The sequence below is a fragment of the Asterias amurensis genome, chromosome 6, assembly GCF_032118995.1.
Source record: "Asterias amurensis chromosome 6, ASM3211899v1".
NCBI classification, from domain to species: domain Eukaryota; kingdom Metazoa; phylum Echinodermata; class Asteroidea; order Forcipulatida; family Asteriidae; genus Asterias; species Asterias amurensis.
Genome location: NC_092653.1, coordinates 14673412 through 14697864, shown reverse-complemented (window position 1 = coordinate 14697864; position 24453 = coordinate 14673412). Strand labels below are relative to the sequence as shown.

At 37.7% G+C, this 24453-nt stretch overlaps 1 protein-coding gene across 1 annotated transcript; it reads left to right on the top strand.

Moving 5' to 3' along the window:
• Window positions 1-1315: 1315 nt before the first annotated feature.
• On the top strand, window positions 1316-23762 carry LOC139938964 (angiopoietin-4-like). Its single transcript, XM_071934648.1, has 7 exons — window positions 1316-1502; window positions 16988-17236; window positions 17867-17959; window positions 21064-21159; window positions 22175-22311; window positions 22914-23199; window positions 23455-23762. Exons 1-7 carry the CDS (start codon window positions 1457-1459, stop codon window positions 23697-23699), a joined length of 1152 nt encoding a protein of 383 aa, XP_071790749.1. The 5' UTR covers window positions 1316-1456; the 3' UTR covers window positions 23700-23762.
• The last annotated feature ends 691 nt before the right edge of the window (window positions 23763-24453 follow it).

Genomic DNA, 24453 nt, shown 5'->3' with positions numbered 1-24453 from the left:
GCGTTCAAATTTATCTGATAGCAAGGATCAGGTTATGTAAGTCTTGCAAGGCTTAGGACAGGCATTTGCTTTAAAATGTGCACATGTCTGACGGATTTAACTGCGAATCTTATATGAAAACCATGTGACATGATGCTAGGTCAAAGGGAGATTATGTTGTACGTCTGCTCAAAAGCAGGGCGATCATTCATAGCTCTGCTATCGGCCATTGTTGTGCTTACTAATTGATTTCCATTTCATAGCGCTGCTAAGAGTATAAGCACACGAAAATACATGGGAACCTTCCGATGCACAAGAGTATACTATAAATATAAATATTAATATAGGTTTTCTCGGTCAAATTCGGTAAATGAGCCGTCAATTTCATTTTCATGCGTTCGATTTAAAGCTGTTTTGCCTCTCCAGTTGTTACTGCGTTTCAAATGTAGAATTCGGCCATTCAATTTCGTTTTGAGTCGTGTCAAATTCCTTTAGCACTCTGTTCAATTTAGCGTATCGTCATTCTTTTTCGTGACACACACGCCTCAAGAAGCGTCTGTGAATTTGAATGCTGCTTTGATGAATTGTTAAATTGAATGATTATTTTGTTAAATCGAATAAAGTACATTTGACTAGTCTTAAAACGAAATCAAATGACCCTTTTCAGTAGCATTCAATTTCGTGCCAGATAGAATAAGCTGGTGGTTAAATTGGCTGCTCATTTTCCGAAATTGACCGAGAAAAACCTGTAGTAAACTTGCGGGTACAACCATGGGTTAAATCCCCTTCGAAGGAGTGGTGGCTATGAAAAGAGTCACGACGTTTCAAACAGTGTACTCTACTCGTCTTTCCGGTGCACGAAAATTAATGACGGCAATATGCAAATGACGGCAATATGCAAATCCACGGTGAACGTACAAGTTGCCCGCTGTAATTGTTTTGCCAGCCTGTGAAATACGCTTACACCTAAGAATTTCTTCTGCTACAGTAAGCGCGAAGATTTGCGCTATGGAAATGGGATCTGATGATCTATGGCGTGTTTAATGAGCCTCGAACTGTGACGTCAGATGTTCAACCTATCGGGTATGCAAATATTAATACAATTCATGATACCATAATCTGTATGATAAATTTAATCACCTGCAAAGTGTACTTGGCCTATGCGATGAATTCCCCGCACTATTTATTAGTAATGTAATTCACCACAGTGCTTCAATTTGATTGGTCGGCGCATCTTCAAAAGCCAACACCCAAAGTCAGCTCCAAGCAGAAATTGTACTTGAAAAGACCACGAGACTCCAGTATGCCAGATTGCTGGCTGGGAAGGAATCGTCTTTCGTGTGTCGCAGTTTTTTACTGATAAAACTTCGTGAGTTCTACGTATAGTTTTTTGTACTCGCTGTGTTTATTCTTTGAACCTTCATTGGAGGATTTGGCGTTACTTACTGGTGTCTAGGACGCCAATAGAAACGGGAAGATGCACAGCACGCAGTGGGTTTGCTTCATTACCGCTGTGGGTATCGGTAAGTCAATTTTGTGTTATGTCATTGTGTTTAAAATACTAATTTAATTTAAAAATGTTCCGCTCTGCAAACTATTCCGTAATTCGCTCACGAGTCGAACTGCCTTTAGCCACCTGTCGATCTCAGTGGTCTGGTTGGTTATACGTCTGCTCTATTATCGCAAAGGTCGTGGGTTTGAATCCCATCCGAGAACTTAGCATGTGAAACTGTTTTCACAGAATTGGGACAGTACTGAGTACACAGGGTAAAATCAAATAACATGTTTTCATGCAGTTATACAAAAAAACATGGAGCATGATTACGAAGCTTACAGGATCGCGTGGTATAAGGATTAATGGGCAATTTCAACAACAGTTAGAGCTGTGTTTTCGTTTGCGAACGCAACACAGATCTATAGCTGTTCCTTTGAAAACTCCTCCTTTAAGGTGACGTTACGTGAACTTTGATAACGTCATTACATATTATAACAGGACCCAAAATTGTTAATGAAACACATCCCGGTATGAATGCATTCAATGTTTCAGTTTGATTGCGCAATACATCTTCTAAAACTGCACCTTTAAGGTGACGTCACGTGACTCCTCAAAATGATGAACACGACCTTCCGGACGTTACACACCCTGGCTTGAATGCAAGCAAATTTTGATGCTGATAGCTCATTTTATACGTGACGTTATACTTTTAAGGTGACGTTATGTGACGCTTGATAACGTCATCGTGATGCGACCTAACATTGTAAATGTTACACATCCGACTTGAATAAATGTAAGGTTTTAGCTTGATTGTTCATTTCATTCTGTATATAAAAAACTTTTAATGCACCTTTAAGGTGAGGTCAAACTCACGTGACACTTAATGGCGTCATTAGAATGTGACCCTAATATTTTAGTGTAATGCATCCAGGATTGAATAAGTGCAAAGTTTTAGTATTGTTTTTGTCTTGTAAAACAAATCGTCGAAAAATGCACCTTTACGGTGACGTCATGTAAATGCTTGATGACGTCATGGCGACCTTACTGTACTATGGACGATGTCTCATTTAGTTTATAGCTTGGTGTATATTATTTGAAATTGGTCAGATCAACAAAAATTTACATTTTGGTTCGGATTTTTTTTTAAAGAAAAAACAAAGGCCAACTTTAAACTTCCGATACGACAAAGATTAAAGGTGATGCGATGTTAACGATCCTCCTAAATGTTTCTTAAGCTCCGATCTATCAGATGCTAAATTACGAACACCATAACTGTAAATTTCAATGAGTTACAGCAACTAACAAATGGTCATTTTAAACTGAAATGGAGTGTAACTTGATACCTGTTGACGGCATGATGTTGACAAGGGCAGATCAGGACCAAATATATATGGGACAAAATCTGTCCTAGAAAGCAAGCGAGCTATCGTGGAGCGCGGTTCTATGACGTGGGATTCGGGGCCAGCCCAAGGCCCCCGCAAAACTTTGCATTCTAAATGCCCTTCGCTCAATTTATAAGTAATTCAATTAGCGACACAAACTGATGAATTATGAAGGACACATACTTAACCTAGTAAATTTGGGCCTATTGGATAATGGATTCAGGCAAAACTGTACTTTACATTACTGGATTTTGGTACTTTGTGTAAACACAAAACACAATGTCTACAGAATACATTAAACTTACACTGTTTGAAGATAATGATATCAGAAAGCTTAATATTCGTCACAGTTTTAACATGTAAAACGTTTTTACTAGTCATGGTATAATACAATAACTGGTAAAACAGTTTTTACATGCAAAAAAAAAATAAAGTTAGTCTCACTCAGACCATTTATTTTCGTGACATGCTTTTCTTATTTCTCAAAAAATAAAATACATCACCGAGACAAAATATATAATTTCAAGGGATACAAAACGATTAAACATAATACTAACTCCCAACAAAGTTCGCAATGTAACAAGTAAATAAATTAATTAAAAATTGCGTTAAAAGCAACTAAAATATAAACACTCATCACACGATAAAAAACAGTAGTACTGCCTGCAAAAACTTTTTTTGTAATATTTATAATTTTTTTTATTTTTTGTAGTTTGTAATTAAACTGTGATATTTGTGATGCTTTTTAAACTTGTGCGGGCATTTTTATTTCTTCTTTTTGGAGATTTATACAATTTCTTATGTCTTCTTATGTCTTTTGTCTATTTCAACCAAATTTAAAAAGCTTATTACATGATGTCTGTTGAAATGCGAAACCACTGTCACAGAGCAAACGACTGCGCGCGTCAAACAGCACGTTAGCGAAATCTCAAAAACAAACGAACAACTCGAAAAAAAAAATACAACCTCTGAAATTTCAACAGAATATATTTTTAAGGCCTTACCCCAAATTCCCAGAGCCTACGGATTATTTAATGACATTATTATGATGATGAATGAACATCACACTAAAACTAATTGGTTTCTCCTTCATTGTCATGAAATGCGAAGAGGGAAATTAGGTTTGACAAAGCCTTTAAAAAATAATTCACCATAAAGTACAGGTAGCCGTTATCGAGAAACACTTATTGTTCCCTTTGAACTTTAAAGTCACCTGGAAATAGAAACTTAATTTTTTTCAAACATAAGAGTACTATGTTTCGTAACAAGAAAACATTTTTATAGTAATTGTTTGTCACGATTTATAGGTTAAAAAAATAGTTAAAGTTGTTTGGGGGAGGGGTGACTACGCCTACCCGCTTTTGTGACATCAACCGAGGCAGACTTTGCCTTGATGCGTACAGTAAACACACGTGCAAAGTACATACAAGTCCAAGTCAATGAGTTTGTAAGATTCGAAAAAGTTGTTTTCTTGCATTTTTCCGGTAATGCCGACCAAGTGTATTGCTGCTGGATGCAGCAAAACCACTAAAGACGGTGTCAGTTTGCATGGCTGGTCAGACTCACAAGAGCAATAGTTCATAGTGGTCCGGTCCGACGTCTTTTTCAGCACTGTGAAGCATTTTTCTCTTCAAATATCGCGCCTCGATTGACGTCACGAACAGCGCCCTCTCGGGTCGGGCACTACTCTTAAATTTGTAAATAAGATAAAAACTAGTTTTGTTGAACCCTAGTTAATTGTTTATTCACATTTCACCCATCAAACACATATTAGTGAAAAAAACTTTTTTTTGACAAAATACCACTTCCAGGTGACTTTAAATAATAATTTATTCATTGACAATAAATTAACGGAACTGGAGGTATTAAACGACGTAAACAAAAAGCCGTGATATAGTTTCAAAATTTAACCACGACCCTTGTAACCCATTATTTTTTATTTCCTGCATAATGTAAGCCAGCGGACAGAAACGTCTGGTTATAACAACATTTATAAATTTGTAACTATTTCTGTGACGTCACTCTATTGTTGAAGGTGTTGATTATAATCTACATTTTCGTTACGAATCTACATTTAAGTATAAGTCCAGTAGAAAACAGCTACAGTTGCAATAATGACCGGCCGAAGTTTGGACAAATGGAATAAAGTATTAGAGATGCCAATAAATACAAAGCTTGACACGTAAAACATGGACACGATCGAAAAAGCTGATTTCTGTTCGACCTCGGAGAAACTTCAATTAGAAACTCTACCTAAGAGTCGTAATTATAATAAGTTTCAAAACCTTACGCTGAGAATTACTTGTGTGTATCGATAGAGAAAACATCCAGATTCATAGTACCTAAAACGTCCATTTAGCTAAAACTGTGCCACGATAATGGAATAGGTCAAACTCGACCTTTACATATACTAGGTAAATCGACAATCGGGTTCACTTTATCAAAATTACATATCGTGCGAATATTACTACAATTTATAGCAACAAGTTACGTTCTACGGAACTCACCCAGATATTCTTCTGCACATCAGGTTGATGGTATGTGTCATCGTTTACAGTATTACTCCAACATAGCACCAAGACTCACTTCCGGAATACCTCAGACAAATCCATAACATCACTCTCTTCCAGCAGAACTCAAAGCACACTTGTTCTGCTAGCTTTCAAATATCTTGACAAAACTTGACCGGTGCCCTTAAATGTTTCTCTTTTTCAGTAAAGTGCACCTTATACAAGCTGTAGTTTATTAGGAACGACTTATTTTCAAAACTTGCTGTAACGCTTGCATGGAATTTATAAAAATAAAGCATTGACCGGAGCAGGTCACTGGACATTCCAATAGGTTTTGTCTCTATAAGTAGTCAATGACTTTGCGGAATGCGAAGGCGGTTGGTTACACTAATTTACCTAATCTTTTTCCTTTGAATCCAGACTTTCATTCTTTCTCAACTAGACAAGACAGTCTTCTTCATGCTGTTGTGTATAGGTTTAGAGTTGTTGTTGCATGTTTCATCCAGTTATCGATTTTTTCTTCAAATTATTTACAATTCTTTTCCTTTAGAACTTAGAGAAGGTTTTCTAAATGTTCCTTGGAAGGGATTGGTTAAAAACTTAGACTTTTATTTAATTAAAGTCACCTGAAAGTGGTATTTTGTCAAAATAAAGCTTGTCACTGATGTGTTTTGATGAGTGGAGTATGAATAAACAGGTAACCAAGGTTCTAAAAAATCAGTTTTCATTTTATTTACAAATTTAAAAGTAGTCCCGACCCGAGAGGGCGCTGTTCGTGACGTCATTCGAGGCGCGATATTTGAAGAAAAATGTGTAGTCTGGCACGTACACTACGTCTGGGTACCTGATCGGTATGATGCCTACGTACACAGAACTACGGTCACGGAGCAGACCGCACGCACTGTATGGCTGCTGTGCGGATAGTCCACTCGGATTATCCAGCACGGTGAAGCGCATGCAGTGCCAACACAAGGTAGTGCCGCTTGGCGCAAGCTAAAAGCATGCCTTTAAAGTTGAAACAATACCCGAATAATTTTTTTCACGTTAGGCAAATGCTCCTTTAGGTTCGTCACGTCTTTCGAGTACCTTCTTCGACTTCCTACTAGCTTTAAAAATTGTTGGGATGGCGTCATGTTTTATAAAAAGAAGTTTTCTCTTTGTGTCAAAATTTGTGGTGTATTCCGGATTCTCGAAGCAGGACGGCTCGAAGTGTTTGCTGCACATAGCTAAAAAAGACGTCGAGCCGGACCACTTTGCAAACTGACCTCATCTTTAGTTGTTTTGCTGCATCCAGCAGCAAGACACCAGGTCGACATTGCCGGAAAAAAGCAAGTTTTTATTTTCGAAAAGTACAAACTCACGACTAGGACTTGCATGTACTTGCATGTACGTGTGTTCGATGTACGATCGAGGTAGAGTCTGCCTCGATTGACGTCACAAAAGGGGCTAGGCGGACTCACCCCCAAACAACTTTATATATTTTTTAAACATAATTTTATTGTTCATACACATATACTCCAATGTTTGAAGGAAAAACAAAATAATTATTTCCATGTGACTTTAAGTATAACGATTTTCTATGTACTTATTTCACTTGTCATACTTTCAAATATCAAAATAACGCTTTAAAGGAATGAAATAGCAATTCGGGGAGATGAAATAAAATATAATTTTAACTTAAAAAATCTTCACTTGTGCTTTTAGAGGCTATCCATACCAAAAGTAAAACCTGGTTGTTGCAAACGAAAGTTGGTCCACAGGAAGCAGTGTATTATTAGTTGTATACTGGTTGCAGAACATTAATTTTATCAGTCACCTTTGGATTTGTTTCCTTTTTTTTTCTTTTCTTTTTTTCCTCTCTATACTTCCCCGGTTTGTTTCTTTGTCACCAGTGCTTTTTAGGGGGATTTTTTTGATGTAATTTTCAACTTATAATTTGTCCAGTAATTCATCCTTTCATACTGACCATCCTCCTTAGCCTCACCATTTATTCCCCAATTGGTTCATATAGCCACCAATTGTTTCTCAAATAGAAACTTTGATTGGCTTTGATTTTCCCGCTTCTTTCTGGATCCTTCCCTTAATCCCTTTCCCTTCTTTTTTTCTATAAGCGGTATTTGTTTGTACTTGTTGTATGCCTCTGAAGAAGTTCCGGTTTGGATCGAAAGCTAAGGCCATCTACCCTACTCATTATATATACATATTATGTGTATACATAGTTTTTATCTGTTTTTAGTGATACCTGTAAATGGCGGTTATCCGCTGTTGGATATAAATAATAAATAAGTAAATGAAATGAAATAGATGTCAAGAAATTGGACCAACGCCTGATCGGTTGTTTATACATGCCTTTGAGCTGAATGGATATGTAGACAAGATCCCTATACCGCACCATCGTAAAACATGTACATTAACAAAGCACCAGACTACTTTAACGTTGCGCAGAAATGTCACGTAAATAAGACAGTGGCAACGGCTGGGACCAGCTCGACCGTTGTTGATATTGCCATGGTGATGTGTGACAATAACCCAATTAGCTTCATCGTCATAAGCGTGTAACAAGTCAACTGTGAAGGGGAAAATTGATAGTGATGTATCAAAATGCATTTAAAATAATTATTTCGTTCATCCTTATACAAAATATTCACCATAAAAGTACAGGTAGCCGTTAACGAGAGCCCGCACTTATTGTTCCGTATATGAAGCTAAATTAATACGATATTCAAGCCTCCCAAATTAAACCACGATTCTGGTAAATTACTGAAAGGATCTACAAAATGGTAATTTGTTTTTCCAGGCAAACTCTAGCAACAGGGATCGGGGTCTAAAGTGTTTTGACCATGAAGGTCTTCGGACCATTGTTGAATAAGCACTTTAGACTTGGTATATTTTTCGCTATTTAAGAGTCAGTTCAGGTAAATAATTGACAAACTTGCTCACGGTCAAAAAATGATTTTTTTTGTATACTTTGTTGGTGGAAGGGCCTTGGGGTGCAAGTAAACAAAATTGCATTTTCAATTCCATATATAGCCCGTTGCCATGGTTACGGCTCATTTTTACAACTCCACCCCACCAAAATGCAAAATTATTTCAAAAAACCTAGTATATCACTACAAAGTATCATCCTTGGCTTTACTTGAGAAAAAAAAATATTGCTTTAAATATCACCCTTGTGCTATTCTTGCATCATGCAGTAGAGTATGTTTTTAGAATTTGCAAAATCGCAATTTTTACCCTATTTTTGGACCAAAAAATGTCAAATTGCCAGGGGTCAGAGAAAATTTTCCTTTCGGCTGTGGTTAGGGCCAACATTGGTACTCTCATATCTGGAGAGAAAAACTTGGGCAATTGTATCCTGTTGTGACAGTACTGCCTCAAAACTAGACTTTTTCCCCAAAACGTGAAAAAATGCTTTTTAAGGGTCTTTTCAAATAATAGTGACATACGTGTCCACGGTGAAAAAAAATGAATATTTTTCTTATACTTTGTGGATGGTAGGGACTTGGGGTCCAAATAAACAAAATTTAAATTTCAAATCATTATATAATACGTTGCCATGGTAACAGTTCATTTGTGTTTAGGCCACTTTAGGCCGATTTGGGGGTCTGAAAAACTGTTTTTTAGTTAATATTTACAACTCCACCCCACCAAAAGCACAAATATTTCATTAAACCTTTTACATCACTAAAAAGTATCATCCTTGGATTTACCCGAGTCAAAAAATTATTGCTATGAAATTCACCCTTGTGCTGTTTTTAGAACGCGCATTAGAGTATGTTTTTCGAACTTGCAAAATTAAAATTCCTTTTTTTTACAGGGGCCTCAGAATATTTTCCTTTCGGTTTTGATTAGGGCCAAAATTGATCTTTTTATTTCTGGTAAGAAAAACTTCGGCAAGTGTATCCTGATTAAACAGTACTGTCTCAAAAATAGACTTTTTTTCCCAAAACAGAAAAATACATTTTGAATTGTTTTTTCTTTAACATTATAAAGTAATAATTCTATCAATCTTGCAGCTCTTCCTAAGCACTCTGTATAGGCTAAGTGGATTACCCAACATTGATCAGGAACTATTGATGACATAAATTTTAGAATTTGGCGGCCCAGCCCCAATCATATTCCTTGACATTGCATAAAACAATGTTTTGTGAATAGCGCCTCTTTTTTGAAAGTGTTCCCTTTCGGTTGTGATTGGGGCGATTATTGGTGTTTTCATGTCTTCAGGGGAGAAACACTTATACAAGTACAGTAATTTTTTTCAAAAACAATGCATGCTTGTAAAAATCTGACACTGTTTCCATTGCCCTTTGAGTATTGAATACAAAGTTTTTATTTAAACATAATGATATACAACCAAGCCATAACCAATGCTTTGCCACTGAGAGTTCTTGATTTGGCTACTTTACCTATTGTACAGGTATGATTCCCATTGCAAGTAGAGTGCGATGAGCATTCTTTACAAGTTGTCTTTAATACAGGGCCTACTCTCCTTGGTCCCTGCCTGCTACCAAATGTAAAACTTTTCATAGAGATAGAGATCATAAACAATATATTTTCTGTGCTGCAGATGGTTTGGAGCATCCAATTATGTCCAACACAAAATTAAAAAGCCTCCGCTTAAAAGTTTGCCAAGAACTTATTAAAAACAATGATACTAACGATTTGCAAGATGAGCGTAGAGATCATTTAAAAGGAACACGTTGCCTTGGATCGGTCAAGTTGGTCTTTGAAATGCGTTTGTCACCGTTTGTTATAAAATGCATATGGTTAGAATTTTTTGTTTTGGGTGATACTTGTGTGGATCATTGTTTTCTACTTTTAAAATATCTTTCTAATCATATGCATTTTGTAATAAACGGTTACAAACGCTTTTCAAAGACCAACTCGACCGATCCAAGGCAACGTGTTCCTTCAATGAAACAACATTGAAAGAAATTGTAAATACTTGCACCTGCTCAACCGATGCAATTGCAGTGACAAAAGTTTATTCATCCTAGTTTGATTATTTTTTCCATTCACTATCTTACTAATTCATATTTGGTATATATGTCTCTGAGAACGATCAACAAAAACATTGTCAAACAATACCTGCTGAATTGTTTATCACGTTAAATAAACCAACTCTGTTATTGTTTGCAACAGTACAATTGAAAAGAACCCCACCATGTTGGATTGGGGAACTGCTTACAGAAGGCTAAAGCAGGTGAATGGCAATTAAGATAATTTGGAGACAGTATTTGCGCACTTTTAGAGCCTCTTTGTTCTGATGGGATGAAAATGTTTAGTTTGGTAGCAGGCAGGGGATCAATTAGACTGTTATAAGGCCATGTATAGACAACTTGTAAAGAATGCTCATCGCACTACTTCTCTTCTTGCAATGTAAATCATACCTGGACAACTAGGTAAAGTAGTCATGACAAAACAAGAACTCTCAGTGGCAAAGCATGGTTGTGGCTTAAAAATAAAAGTGTTGTACTTGTTACTTTAAAGAGCATGGAAACAGTGTTTAACGATCATGCTCGTTTTTGTGTTTTATCAATTCAAACTAAGGGATATCTTCAAAATGCATTTTTCTTGTTTCGGAAAAATTACCATGTTTGATGCAGAAGTGTCACAACACCAAAGTTCGGAAAATATTCTGAGAACCAATACAAATTAAGACAGCACAAACTTTCTTGATGTGCAAGAAGAATTACAAAATGTGACTTACAAAAAAGAGGTGCTGTTCACAAAACTTTGTTTTATGCAATGTCAAGAAATATGATTGGCGGGGCCAATGTGGGGCAAATTCTAAGATTTATATTAGGTCAACAACAAGTCCTGATCAATGTTGGGTAATGTACTAAGCCTACAGAGTGCTTATATGAAAAGCTGCCAGATTTATGGAACTATTACTTCTTTCTGTTACAAATTCAAAATCAAGCAAATATTTCAAAATGCATTTCTCCATGTTTTTTGGGAAAAGGGTCTACTTTTGAGACAGCACTGTTACATCAGGATACAATTGCCCAAGTTTTTCTTACCAGAAATAAACATACAAATTTTGGCCCTATTCAAAACCGAAAGGAAAATATTCTCCTGAAAGAAAATGACATTTGGAGGGGAAAAATATGGTAAAAATGTTGATTTTGCAAGTTCCATAAAAACATACTCTAATGCACGTTCTAAAAATAGCACAAGGGTAAAATTTATAGCAATAATTTGTTGTCTCAAGTAAAGCCAAGGATGATAATTTGTAGTGATGGAAAAGGTTTTATGAGTTGTAAATATTAACTAAAAAACAGTTTTTCAGACCCCAAATCGGCCCAAAGTGGCCTAAACACAAATGAACTGTTACCATGGCAACGTGTTGTATTATGATTTGAAATGTAAATTTCGTTTATTTGGACCCAAGTCCCTACCATCCACAAAGTATTAGACAAATATTCCTTTCTTTTTAAATGTGGATACATATGTCGATATTATGTGAAATAACCCTTAAAAAGGCATTTTTCACGTTTTGGGGAAAAAAGTCTAGTTTTGAGGTAGTACTGTAACAACATGATACAATTGCCCAAGTTTTTCCCACCAGATATGAGAATACCAATGTTGGCCCTAACTACAGCCGAAAGGAAAATTATCTGAGACCCCTGGCAAGTTGACATTTTGGGGTCCAAAAATAGGGTAAAAATTGCAATTTTGCAAGTTCTAAAAACATACTGTAACAAACGATGCAAAAATGGCACAAGGGTGATATTTAAAGCAATAATTTTTTTCTCAAGGAAGGCCAAGGATGATACTTTGTAGTGATATACAAGGTTTTTTTAAAATAATTTTGCATTTTGGTGGGGTGGAGTTGTAAAGATAAGCTAAAAAACAGTTTTTCAGACCCCAAAATCGGCCCAAAATGGCAAAACAACAAAATGAGCCGTAACCATAGCAACAGGCTATATATGGAACTAAAAATGCAATTTTGTTTACTTGCACCCCAAGGCCCTTCCACCCACAAAGTATAAAAAAAAAATCATTTTTTGACCGTGAGCAAATAATTATGTCAACTATTTACCTGAACTGACTCTTAAATGATATTTTGAGGATTGTTAAAAAAGAAAGATCTTTTTTTTTATTAGTGGTATGGTGATGTGTGAGCATTACTTATACTAATTTGTTCTGACGTCGTTATTATGTAACAAGTCAACTGTGAATGGAGAAAGGAGTTTTGATATGTCAAAGCCTTTACAGATATTTTGTTCATCCTGATTACAAATAACGTCGTAATAGTACAAGTACATCATGTACTGGGCCAGTGCTTGCCTTGTAAAGGCAAACCATAATGGTGTGATGACGCATCATGTACTGGCCAAGTGCCGGCCTGATAAAGGCAAACCATAATGGTATGATGACACATCATGTACTGGGCCAGTGCTGGCCTGATAAAGGCAAACCATAATGGTGTGATGATGCATCATGTACTGGCCCAGTGCCGGCCTGATAAAGGCAAACCATAATGGTATGATGATACATCACGTACTGGGCCAGTGCTGGCCTGATAAAGGCAAACCATAATGGTATGATGATACATCATGTACTGGGCCAGTGCTGGCCTGATAAAGGCAAACCATAATGGTATGATGAAACATCATGTACTGACCCAGTGCCGGCCTGATAAAGGCAAACCATAATGGTGTGATTGATTCATCATGTACTGGCCCAGTGCCGGCCTGATAAAGGCAAACCATAATGGTATGATGATACATCATGTACTGGCCCAGTGCCGGCCTGATAAAGGCAAACCATAATAATAATAATAAATAATAATAATGTATTTATAATGCGCCATCTATCTAGTGTACAAGACCCTATTCCGAGGCGCAGAACAAAAAACAATACATACAACAAAAAAGAAATGTAGAACATAATACAAAATTATACAATGAATAATCTACTGTCAAGACATGTAACGAGCTAAGTGTAAGAGGATTTAAATAAATGAGTTTTAAGCAAGTTTTTAAACAATGGAAGAGAACTACAGCGCCTGATGTTATTAGGTAAAGCGTTCCAAAGTTTAGGAGCACAAGCGGAAAAGGCACGATCGCCATATGATGAGGAAGTTCTAAGAATAGTTAAAAGGGACTTAGCAGAAGAACGAAGAGTGCGAGAGGGGGCATAAGGTACAAGGAGATTTGCAATATAAGACGGAGTCAAGCCGAACTGAGATTTAAATGCAATAAGTAGAATTTTGAATTGAATTCGTTGTCGAATGGGTAGCCAGTGAAGTTCCTGCAATATAGGTGTAATATGATCATGTTTTTTAGATTTTGTTAAAACACGAGCGGCAGCATTTTGTAAAAGTTGTAGTTTGTGGAGCTGGTGTTCTGTAACTCCGTATAATAGGATATTACCATTGTCAAGGCGAGAAGTGACCAAAGAATGAATGATAGTAGCAGCAGTTTTATGTGATAAGGTTTTTCGAATGGTATTAACAGTTCTTAAGTAATAGTATGTCGATTGACAGATTCTGCTGACATGTTTATCCATGGTAGTGTGTAATCAAAAATAACTCCCAAATTACGCGCACGAGGTGAGGCGTGAATAGAGGCACTGTCAACATGGATGTTATGATTAATGATTTTATGGCGTTGATGTTTGGGAGTTATAATGAGAAATTCAGTTTTATCATCATTTAGTTTTAGCTTGTTAATTGTCATCCACGACTTAATCTCAGATATGCAGGCTTCGGCACACTGGCGAGCCGATTCCTCACTATAATGGTATGATGAAACATCATGTACTGGCCCAGTGCCGGCCTGATAAAGGCAAACCATAATGGTATGATGATACATCATGTACTGGTCCAGTGCCGGCCTGATAAAGGCAAACCATAATGGTATGATGATACATCTTGTACTGGCCCAGTGCCGGCCTGATAAAGGCAAAACATAATGGTATGATGATACATCATGTACTGGCCCAGTGCCGGCCTGATAAAGGCAAACCATAATGGTGTGATGATTCATCATGTACTGGCCCAGTGCCGGCCTGATAAAGGCAAACCATAATGGTATGATGCAACGGCTGTGACCCGCTCGACAGTTGTTGATATTGCCATGGTGATGTGTGACAATAACCCAATTAGCTTCATCGTCATAAGCATGTAACAAGTCAACTGTGAAGGGGGAAATTGATAGTGATTTATCAAAATGCATTTACAAATAATTATTTCGTTCATCCTTATACAAAATAATCACCATAAAAGTACAGGTAGCCGTTAACGAGAGCCCGCACTTATTGTTCCGTATATGAAGATAAATTAATGCGATATTCAAGCCTCCCAAATTGAACCATGATTCTAGTAAATTACTGAAACGATCTACAAACTAGTAATTAGTTTTTCCAGGCAAACTCTAGCAACAGGGATCGGGGTCAACAGTGTTTTGACCATGAAGGTCTTCGGACCATTGTTGAATAAGCACTTATTAGACTTGGTATAATTATTTTTCGCTATTTATGTGATACTTTGGGGATTGTTAAAAAAGAAAGAAAAACAAATTTTTAGTGGTATGGTGATGTGTGAGCATTACTTATACTAATTTGTTCTGACGTCGTTATTATGTAACAAGTCAACTGTGAATGGAGAAAGGAGTTTTGATATGTCAAAGCCTTAACGTCGTAATAGTACAAGTACATCATGTACTGGGCCAGTGCTTGCCTTGTAAAGGCAAACCATAATGGTATGATGTTACATCATGTACTGGCCCAGTGCCGGCCTAATAAAAGCAAACCATAACGGTGTGATGATACATCAAGTACTGGCCCAGTGCCGTCCTGAACATGATAGCAGAAAGCTTCCCTTAAAATATTACTTGCTGAGGTGTAGCGTTTTTTTTTGAGAAATGAGTAAAACAAGTCACGGAAATTATTTTAACACGTAAAACGTAATTTCGTGACTTTTAATTTACCCATTTCTCAGAAACTAAAGCACACAGCACCCCAGTCATACTTTAAGATCAGCTTTCAACATTGTGTTCTTTGTTAAACAAAGGACCCAAATCCTTCGGGAGATTAACGTGTGTGAATTTCTTTTGTTTAAAAACATATTGACGGAACAATTACATTTGATAACCAACAATTTAATGTGCAAAATTAGAGAAACTTTAACTAATTTAAGAAATCCTGCCCAAAATCCAACTACTCTGTGTAGATGGGCGGTCAAGTGGCTACTTTTAGCCACTGTTACAACCCAGCCGCAAAAAACCCCTACACACTGATATGCGGTAGATAACTCATTCAGCTTGTGTCTGTTGACAAATCTAACGTAACATCAAAATGAAACTAAACCAATGGTCAACATTGGTACGCGTTGTTCCACGATGGCAATCCCATACAGATCATAAATAATTTCCTTTTCACAGTTAACTTGTAAAACGTAATTGCCGATGAAATTGTTTATTCATCATCATTGTAGTGTCAAACAATACAGACTCATAGCATTTAATCAGTATGAGCATTTAATGCGTAAACGCATACAAAAGCTCTTTTGTTAATCGTTATATAAAATATTAATAACCATAAAATTTATCGACAGCCGTAAACGAGAGGCAGAAATTGTTCCCTAGCGACGTATCACTTCAAAACATGAAAATAAAAAGAAACATGACGCCATTTGATGTCAACACAGAATGGATGTGTTTAGTTCAAGGATAAATTATTTTCAGTCTAGATGTCAAAATTGTGGGCGGGGTCTCTGGCCAAAAACCATCAAGACGTCGTCCGTTTTGATCAAGTTGTTTTTGTGATAATAACTCTTCTCCTGACCAGTAATGTGTATTGTGGACATTAAAGGCACTGGACCTGAATATTGTCAAAAACCAGTGTTTTCACAAAGTTTTTTCTTCTTCAAACATTTTAATTATGTGTGAGAGAGGTGCCATTCAAAAATTAACAGCTAACGGAAAGGGCCTTAAGAGCATTTTCAAAAATTTTCAAAAGAATCCTATCAAACACTGTTCACTGTTACCTTTCAGGTATTTTAAACACCTACCTGAGCGGAATGTTTGCAACGAAAACCGCTGGATAAGGGCATTCGAAATTATTGTTTTTGTACACAATTGAAATATATTTATAATCATATGATTAGATTTCCATATTCATTGAAAACATTTTAAGTGAAATTCAGCAAAGTTCACGACTTGATATTTTCGTTCAAGCAGGTCTTTAACATTCGGCGCGGTGCAGCGGCCTTTGACCCGGTCGTCACCAAAGAAGGGAAACCCGGGTCAAAATGTTATTCCCTCATTAGCCTCGCGATGCCATGTATAGACGATTGTGACCTCTGACGTCACTCGAAAACCATAACTTGATTCGCGCTATACCGCCGGGCAAAACCTTTGTGTTTTGGCAGCCAGCAAGAAAGTGTATGCAATCTTACCGTGACTACGTGTCTTTTTGCCCGGTGAAACATGACGTACACAGTGTTTTTTTAACAGAGGGCGGTTTGAATGTAAACATAGGTCACATCGTCTATAGATTGTTGAACCAAGCGTAGCCAGCCGCAATCTATCCCTACCGTTGATCAAAACACTGCAACTTTTCTTTTACTTTGGATAATCTTATTTGAAACATTTTATTTCTTTTAATTTAAGTGTCCTTGATGGGGTTCGCAACAGTTACAGCATTTGGTTGCAGCTTCGGGAGGGAACCGGACCCTCAGGAGAACGGCATTATACGGTGGGTAATGCCGTTAAATCACCGCCTTCGATGCCAGTGTACCAGCATCTACCCTGGGGGCATGAACACGTATACACCCGAGAGAGGGTTTTATCCGTTTTACACCGATCACCCTCTCTTCACAGACCTCGATACGGAAATATTCAACTTCTTTGACTGTGAAAGTGAGTAGCTTAATGAAGATATTAAACCACCTACTTTTTTTTTTTTATCCCGATGGATAACTATAGTCTATTTAGTCTTCTTTGGTAAATTCTGGTTTTTTTAAAAGTAATTTACCAACACTCTTTTGAACCAAAGTGATACAACAAAGGTGTGGGCTGAAAAGAAGAAAAATAAAGTAAAAAATTAGGCGGCATGATGGCCGCCTGAATTTACGGTCCAGATCTTACGGTTACGATCTTGCAGCCGATTTCACGAAACTTCACGCAACTGCGTAGTGAGTCCACTTGCGCAACGTTTATGGCGCAACCTTCGCCATAAACGTTGCGCAAGTGGACTTACGCAGTTGCGTAAAGTTTCGTGAAATCGGCTCTTGGACTTCTAAGTTTACAAACGGCCATTTAGACAAACTTGAAGAAAACCAAGGTCTGAATAATAATTCAACTAATTGCACCATTTGACTTTGTATTTGCGCATATTTTGATTTACGGTACAGGGCGAAATGTATCGTTTTCATTATATCTGCCATTATTGGGAAGTCTACTCTACAAAACTTTTCCTAATCTTACTTCTTCATAAAGTGATTGTCATAATCATTCTTGGTGATCAGTACACGGATTTCTCATTCTCAGATTGTTCACTGACTTGTGTAAATGGAGGTAAATTCATAGACGATCCCTGCCATTGCTCCTGTGCTCAAAACTGGACCGGCAAAACATGTACTGGTAAGTGCAACTAAGCCAAAGCAACTAAGTCATTAAAGGCCGAGTTATAGTCGGTCGCGCGATGGTCGGGCGATAGAAATCTTGACGCGCGATCATAAAAAGACACGGTTTTTAGGCCTCAGTCTTAGGATTGCGCACAAGATTTCCATCGCGCGACCATTGCGCGACCGACTATAAACAGGTGTGGCGGTTTCAACTTTCCGCCGTGTTCAGTTTTCCGAATGACCAAATACGGTAACATTACGTCATGCGATGCCTGCGCACAGCAAGCAAAATTGGTAAATTTTTAGTGCTGTATTGAGTCATCCGTGTTACTCTCCGGTAGCTGTCATGGCGGCGTCCACGAGTACAACGAGCGGTGAACGCGTGGATCGTATGAGAGAATTTGGTGTGGCACAAGTAGTGTGAGCTGCTTAAAGTTGTACGCATATATACGTGTAAAGATGGGGCAAGAGAATGTGACTAAACAGAAAAGAATCGTAATAATAAACAATTTGGGGTCACTGAGAGAACTACAGTACTCGCCAGGGTACTCGCGGTGGTATTTTTGTCTGGCTACGTCATCCGGAAAACTGAACACGCCGGAAAGCTTAAACCGTTCGAACAACGTGGTGAACTGTCCGGCTACGTCACCCGGAAAACCGAACACGGCGGAAGACTGAAACCACCACACCGGGTTAGAAGGAACACGTTGCCTTGGATCGGGCGATTTGGTCTTTGAAAAGCGTTTGAAACCGTTTGTTATGAAATGCATATATTGGACAGGAAACACCTGTACTGGTGAATATGATCTTCATCGCTTTTGGTGAGGAACATTGAGGTGCTGACCATTTAGGGAAATTTTACTTAATGGTTTGGTTTGGATTTTGTTCACAACAAACGTTTGAATCTAAAAAAAACAAAAAAACAACAACAAGAATGTTTTCTGAGGGTTGCAGTGCCCGTTTGCGAATGAATGCGACGGCCAGTGATGCGGTTGGTACCCCAACCCTGACAGGCTTGTGTTGATTCTCCAACCATAACCCTTTAGCTCCTCAGAGTGACACACCAAAGACCCACTTCAATTGATGTAATTGTGAAGGGAATCCTATTGCAATGCTCCCTTTTCACAGCCGATAGAAACTTTACTGATGCACCATGCAATGTGTCAAAACTGCCATCTCTTTTGTAAACAAAACTCAAAATAACAAGGAATTAATGCAGCAGCCCCTGGGCTGCTGCACAGTCTCTGGGTGGTTTTTAAAGCCACGAAACAAACCAAAGTAGGACAATCTAAATGTTCAATCAATTTCACCATCTATGCTTTAAGAGGATACTTTCTACCTCACTGCAGAATCTGAACTGTTAAAATTGACACCATGTGTATTGACATTTAGATATCAAAAAGGAATACAAATGTAGTCCTACGCCATAATTTAAACACCATAACAAAGAACTTGAATCCCCGCCGAACGACAATTGAAATAATCCACAATGAAATGTTTAAAATCTAACCATCTCTTTGAATAATTATCGGGGATTGTCATTTATTTATATTAACTTCTTGCAGCCTAGGCTCCAGGCAATTTATGTTAACACAATTTTTTAATTTTATTCACAATTTAAGCTCGAGAGATAATTTTGTTTGTATATTAAAGGAACGTTACATAATTGGTAAGAAACAAAAATCGTAACACGGTCTAATGATGATGATAGTTGAAAACATCCCTTGAAATGTTTCTGAAATGTCATATTTGATGAGAAATAAATAATCTAACTTCGCGTTTGGAGTTTATCGATCAGTGAGCGTCTTATTCATTTTTATTTTGGCATCGATGCAATGCAAAATTTGTAATCGGGTTTTCACTATTCTCTCATGACCCAGATGGCCGATCGATCTCAAACTTCTACAGGTTTGTCATTTATGTATATGATGGATTACATAAAGTGCTTACACTGCCAGGAACTGTTTTGTTAGCAAAAACCAATTCTGTAACGTTACTTTAATACAGAGTGTGCATTGGTTACCGGAGATTGTGTGAATGGCGGCTCGCTCAGTGACACATCTGCCTGCAAGTGTACTTGCACAGAGAAATGGAAGGGAAACACCTGTGCTGGTGAGTATGATCTTAATGTTTACATGTATGGACATAAATTGGTAAAACCTCCAATATTAATGATTATAATAACCGTTGATGAGAAGCAACTAGCTGCTGGCCATTTTGAGAAGTTTTACTTGCTTTGGTTCGGCTAATTATTCACCCAAAACAATTGAATCTGATAAACCATGAATGCGTGACTCGTATCTTTAGTTTCTCAGCATGAGTCGATATTGAACTGTTGTCATAACTCCACAGAGTGACACATCTAAGACCCATTCACACTAGCCCTAACTAGCCCTAACTATCCCACACCTCTTGCTTGTTCTGTATTCTGGGTGGCTGAAACACGGTCGCGTGGGATGAACTAATATACACATATTGACTGGAAACGAGGTTACTAGTATACGTCTATTCCCACGAGGGGACTTTGAGTGACCAGAAGAGCGACCTATTTCTCGAGGCCTAGGGGGAATAGACGTACACTATAGTCACCGAATTATGCCAGTCAATATGTGTTTTATATCACAGCTCGGTCTTAAATGTGAGATAAGAACAGAAATCTGGAAAAAAAAGGGTTTCAGCCTACCAGAATACAAAACAAGCAAGAGGTGTGTTATAACACACTTCTGCTTGTTCTGTTATAACACACCTCTTGCTTGTTCTTGCTTGTTCTGTAAACGTGACAGGTTTTGGTTGCTTTCTTAAATCCTATCACACTTAACTCCCCAACGTGACTCACCCACACTGCAAAAACTGGGGTGCTTAATTGACTTTCCTGGTATCTATATGTGACAACACCAACATGGTGTTATTTATCCCCGTTACTTTATCGTTGGTAAAATTAACACCGTGTCAGTGTTGTCACATATAGATCAAGAGAATCAATTGAACACCCCAGTTTTGGCAGTGCAAGGCCTACTTACAATATTGTCGAAATTGTGGAGGGAATCCCATTGCAATGCCGATAGAAACTTTACTGATGTTTCACCATGCAAAATATTAACATGAGACATTTATTTCCAGAGTGTGCATTGACTGAGTGTAAGAACGGCGGGACGTTCGATGCAACAACCTGCATGTGCACATGCCCGAAACAGTGGATGGGAATTATCTGTGCAGGTGAGTAGGATGTCTCTTATTATTTTACATTTTAATAGAATGAGTTCCTTATTCCAAATTGGTGCATATTAAAATATTATCTGTTTCATCCTGATTGCGCAAGAAGAAAATACAAATAAATCTTCAAAATAATTGTAACCGTTTGTACCCGATGAGAGTACTTCTGCCCCACTGCAAAAACCGGGGTGTTAAAATTTTACAGTTTGGGTGTTTCATGGATACACAAAAAGGAATCAAAGGTACACCTTAGGGTGTTCATACAACCCACATTTCTACCGAACAGGTTGTTCGACGTGATAAGAGCATGGTTTTGAGCACTCGCTCCAACTGGTGGGGTTGCACCGAGATAAACATAGAATTTGACATATGCCATTTTCGACAGCTCAGGTTTGCGGACTTCGGCTTCTTTTCCCCTTATGTGTGAAGCCACTATAAGGACAGCACACGCTTTATAAATATCCGACAGCCAAATATGTTGTTTCGAAAACGACCACATTATTTGTTCTGAGCCTGCGGAGTTAAAACAAAAACTTCATTATGATGCTGAAAGCGATCTAAGAGCCAACCCGCTTTACGCGGGGTCACACAGGCCTCGACCCTCGATAACGAGAACTAAAAAGAGAACGATAAAAAATCACGCCCTTGATTAGTTGAATGAGCGTTGGCGTTTTCTGCGTGGAGCATTTCCACCATGAATCGAGGGCGTGCATTTTTACCGTTCTCGTTACCGTTCTCGTTTTCGTTCTCACGATAAAAATGCACGCTCGCGATTGGTTGAAATGCTCCACGCAGAAAACGCCACGCTCATTCAACCAATCGAGGGCGTGCATTTTTATCGTTATCGTTTTCGTTCTCGTTTATATCCGGGCCTGTGTGACCGGGCCTTTAGCGTCGTTATCGTTATCGTTTTCGTAATCGCTACAGTGTGATACAGCCTTTATGGACTGTGGTAATCCACGGATGTTGCCCAGGATGTTTATGTTTTCCTCCTTAATGTTTTTATTTCATTCTATAGAGACCAGACACTACGATTGCCAAGACTATTTAAAGGCTAACTCTACCAGTATGAGTGGTGTTTACACTATTTACACATCGAAGTATCCACGAGGCCTTGATGTATACTGCAACATGAAAAACTGGAAAGGATCGATTGTAAGTTCCTCCTCCATCAACAATTTCACAAAAAGAGACTTAGGAGCACATTTATATTCCAGTTGCTGAGAGTTGTCATGCTCAATATTTCAAAGAATGTGGTCTCTTATAAGAATTTGAATTTAACTCATATTTAAACGTCAAATAAATTGTTAAACAAAATAATTGTGTTAAATTCATTACTGTGATTATATTTACGTCAACGTGTCAACATGTGGGCGGACCAAAATGTCAATACCTGATAATATTTGAGTCCACCAACATCAAATCCGCACCAAATTAAAGCGATTATCAATTCATGAATACTCTCTTCACAGAGCCTCCCATTATTTAATTTTCCACAAATTAAAAAACAATCGATGAATTTGATCAAGACAAAATTTACAAGCTGATAGACTTTTTGGTGTAGGCTATTGTCCTTTTAAAGTATTCTTGTGCAGACAACGTTAATAAATAAACACATGGTGGACCTATTATTTATGTCGGTTACAAAATAATGAATTATTTGCACAAAATGTGTTTAATCACCACACAAACCTTGGACAAACTTGTTAATTAAGTTTGATGATATGCCTAGTTGTTCTGTGTGCTTGGTTTTAAAGGTTATCCAGAAGCGTGTAAGTGGTGACTTGAACTTCACCCGCGGATGGGATGAGTACAAGAAGGGCTTTGGTGACCTGAGTACAGGGAGTTTCTGGCTTGGAAATGAGAAGGTCCGTCAGTTGACTGAGGATCAAGACACCAAGTGGGAGATTCAAGTCAAAGTTCGGAATTCGTCAACGACTCATCGGCGGTGGAGGAGTTATAAATTGGGTAACTTTCGCCTCTCGGGTGAAAACTACACCATTCAAGTTGACGGATCAATGGACTGCGAAAACGGTAAGCAGAGTCTTTCTCAATTCAATCACAGGCTCGTACACTTGTTCTTGTTTATGTTTAAAAAAACTCATTTTCTATTCGAACGCTACTCTATCAAGATTCCGACATAAATGCTCTTTTAAGAAAATAATGAACGATAGGCAGGACCAAACACTCTTTTTATAAACAGTTTTTTTAACATTACTTTTAAATGTTAGGCAAAGCTGTTCCAAACCAAATGCAACCTAAAAAATGTGCAAACTTAATGTTATTCTATTTACTCAGGTGGTGCTATTTTGTCTGCAAATGGCAAACCGTTCACAACATACGACAAAGACAACGATGGCGACGAAGGGATAAACTGCGTCGATAGGTCACAGGGAGGCTGGTGGTTTGATGGTTGTGATGACGGAGAGGTTAATCTTAATGCCGAGTATACACATAATGGTATTTCAATCGGACCCCGTGATGAGCCACTTTACATTACAAAAACCAGACTTAAAATCAAACGCATGTCGGGAGAAACATGAACATTCACACCCAAAAGCAAACCCCAAATTGCCATGTTAGAATCTTGAGTTTAAACTTGATATTCCATGCGCTTTTCTGTTAGAGCCAACCCGTCGGAAATATAGAATACTCAGCTAAAAAAAAAAAAGCCAACAGTCGCATCGGAGTCAAAACAGCACTGTGAAGTATTTTTAGACTTCTATCAATGTATTGTGTTTGTTTGCATGATCGAAAACGAATCCCGTAGGTAACAGACGCGTCTGGATTTGTAGAAACAAAAAATACAGATCATCGGAAGAAATGTTGTGTTGTATGATTAGCTAATTGTTGTCAAGTAATATGTTACGTAGGATTTGAAACTTTGCATGGTAGAAATACGATATACAAAGGTTTGCGGTAATACCATGTAATAACTATCTCTAATGAGTTGGGGTGGTTCTGAAAAGAACCATTGGTTTCAACTCCTATAAGTAATCTATTGTTGTAATTTTTTATTGGAGCCAAAAGCTTCTATGGAGTCAGGGAGGGGGAGGGTCAAAATCTCAAGTAGCTTACTATTAAACAAAAAATTGATCAAACTTCTGTTTTTAATTTGAAGATTTTTTTTTATATTAATGTCATTATTACTATTCTCCGTACATTTCCCCCAGTTTATGGTTACAAAAATTTGTTTTATAAATCACTGATTAACTTCATGGTTGGAAATCCTTATTGTAATCAGTAGTTTTAAAGTTTAAAAAGTAATAATTTCATAAAATTCAAATGGTGTATGTT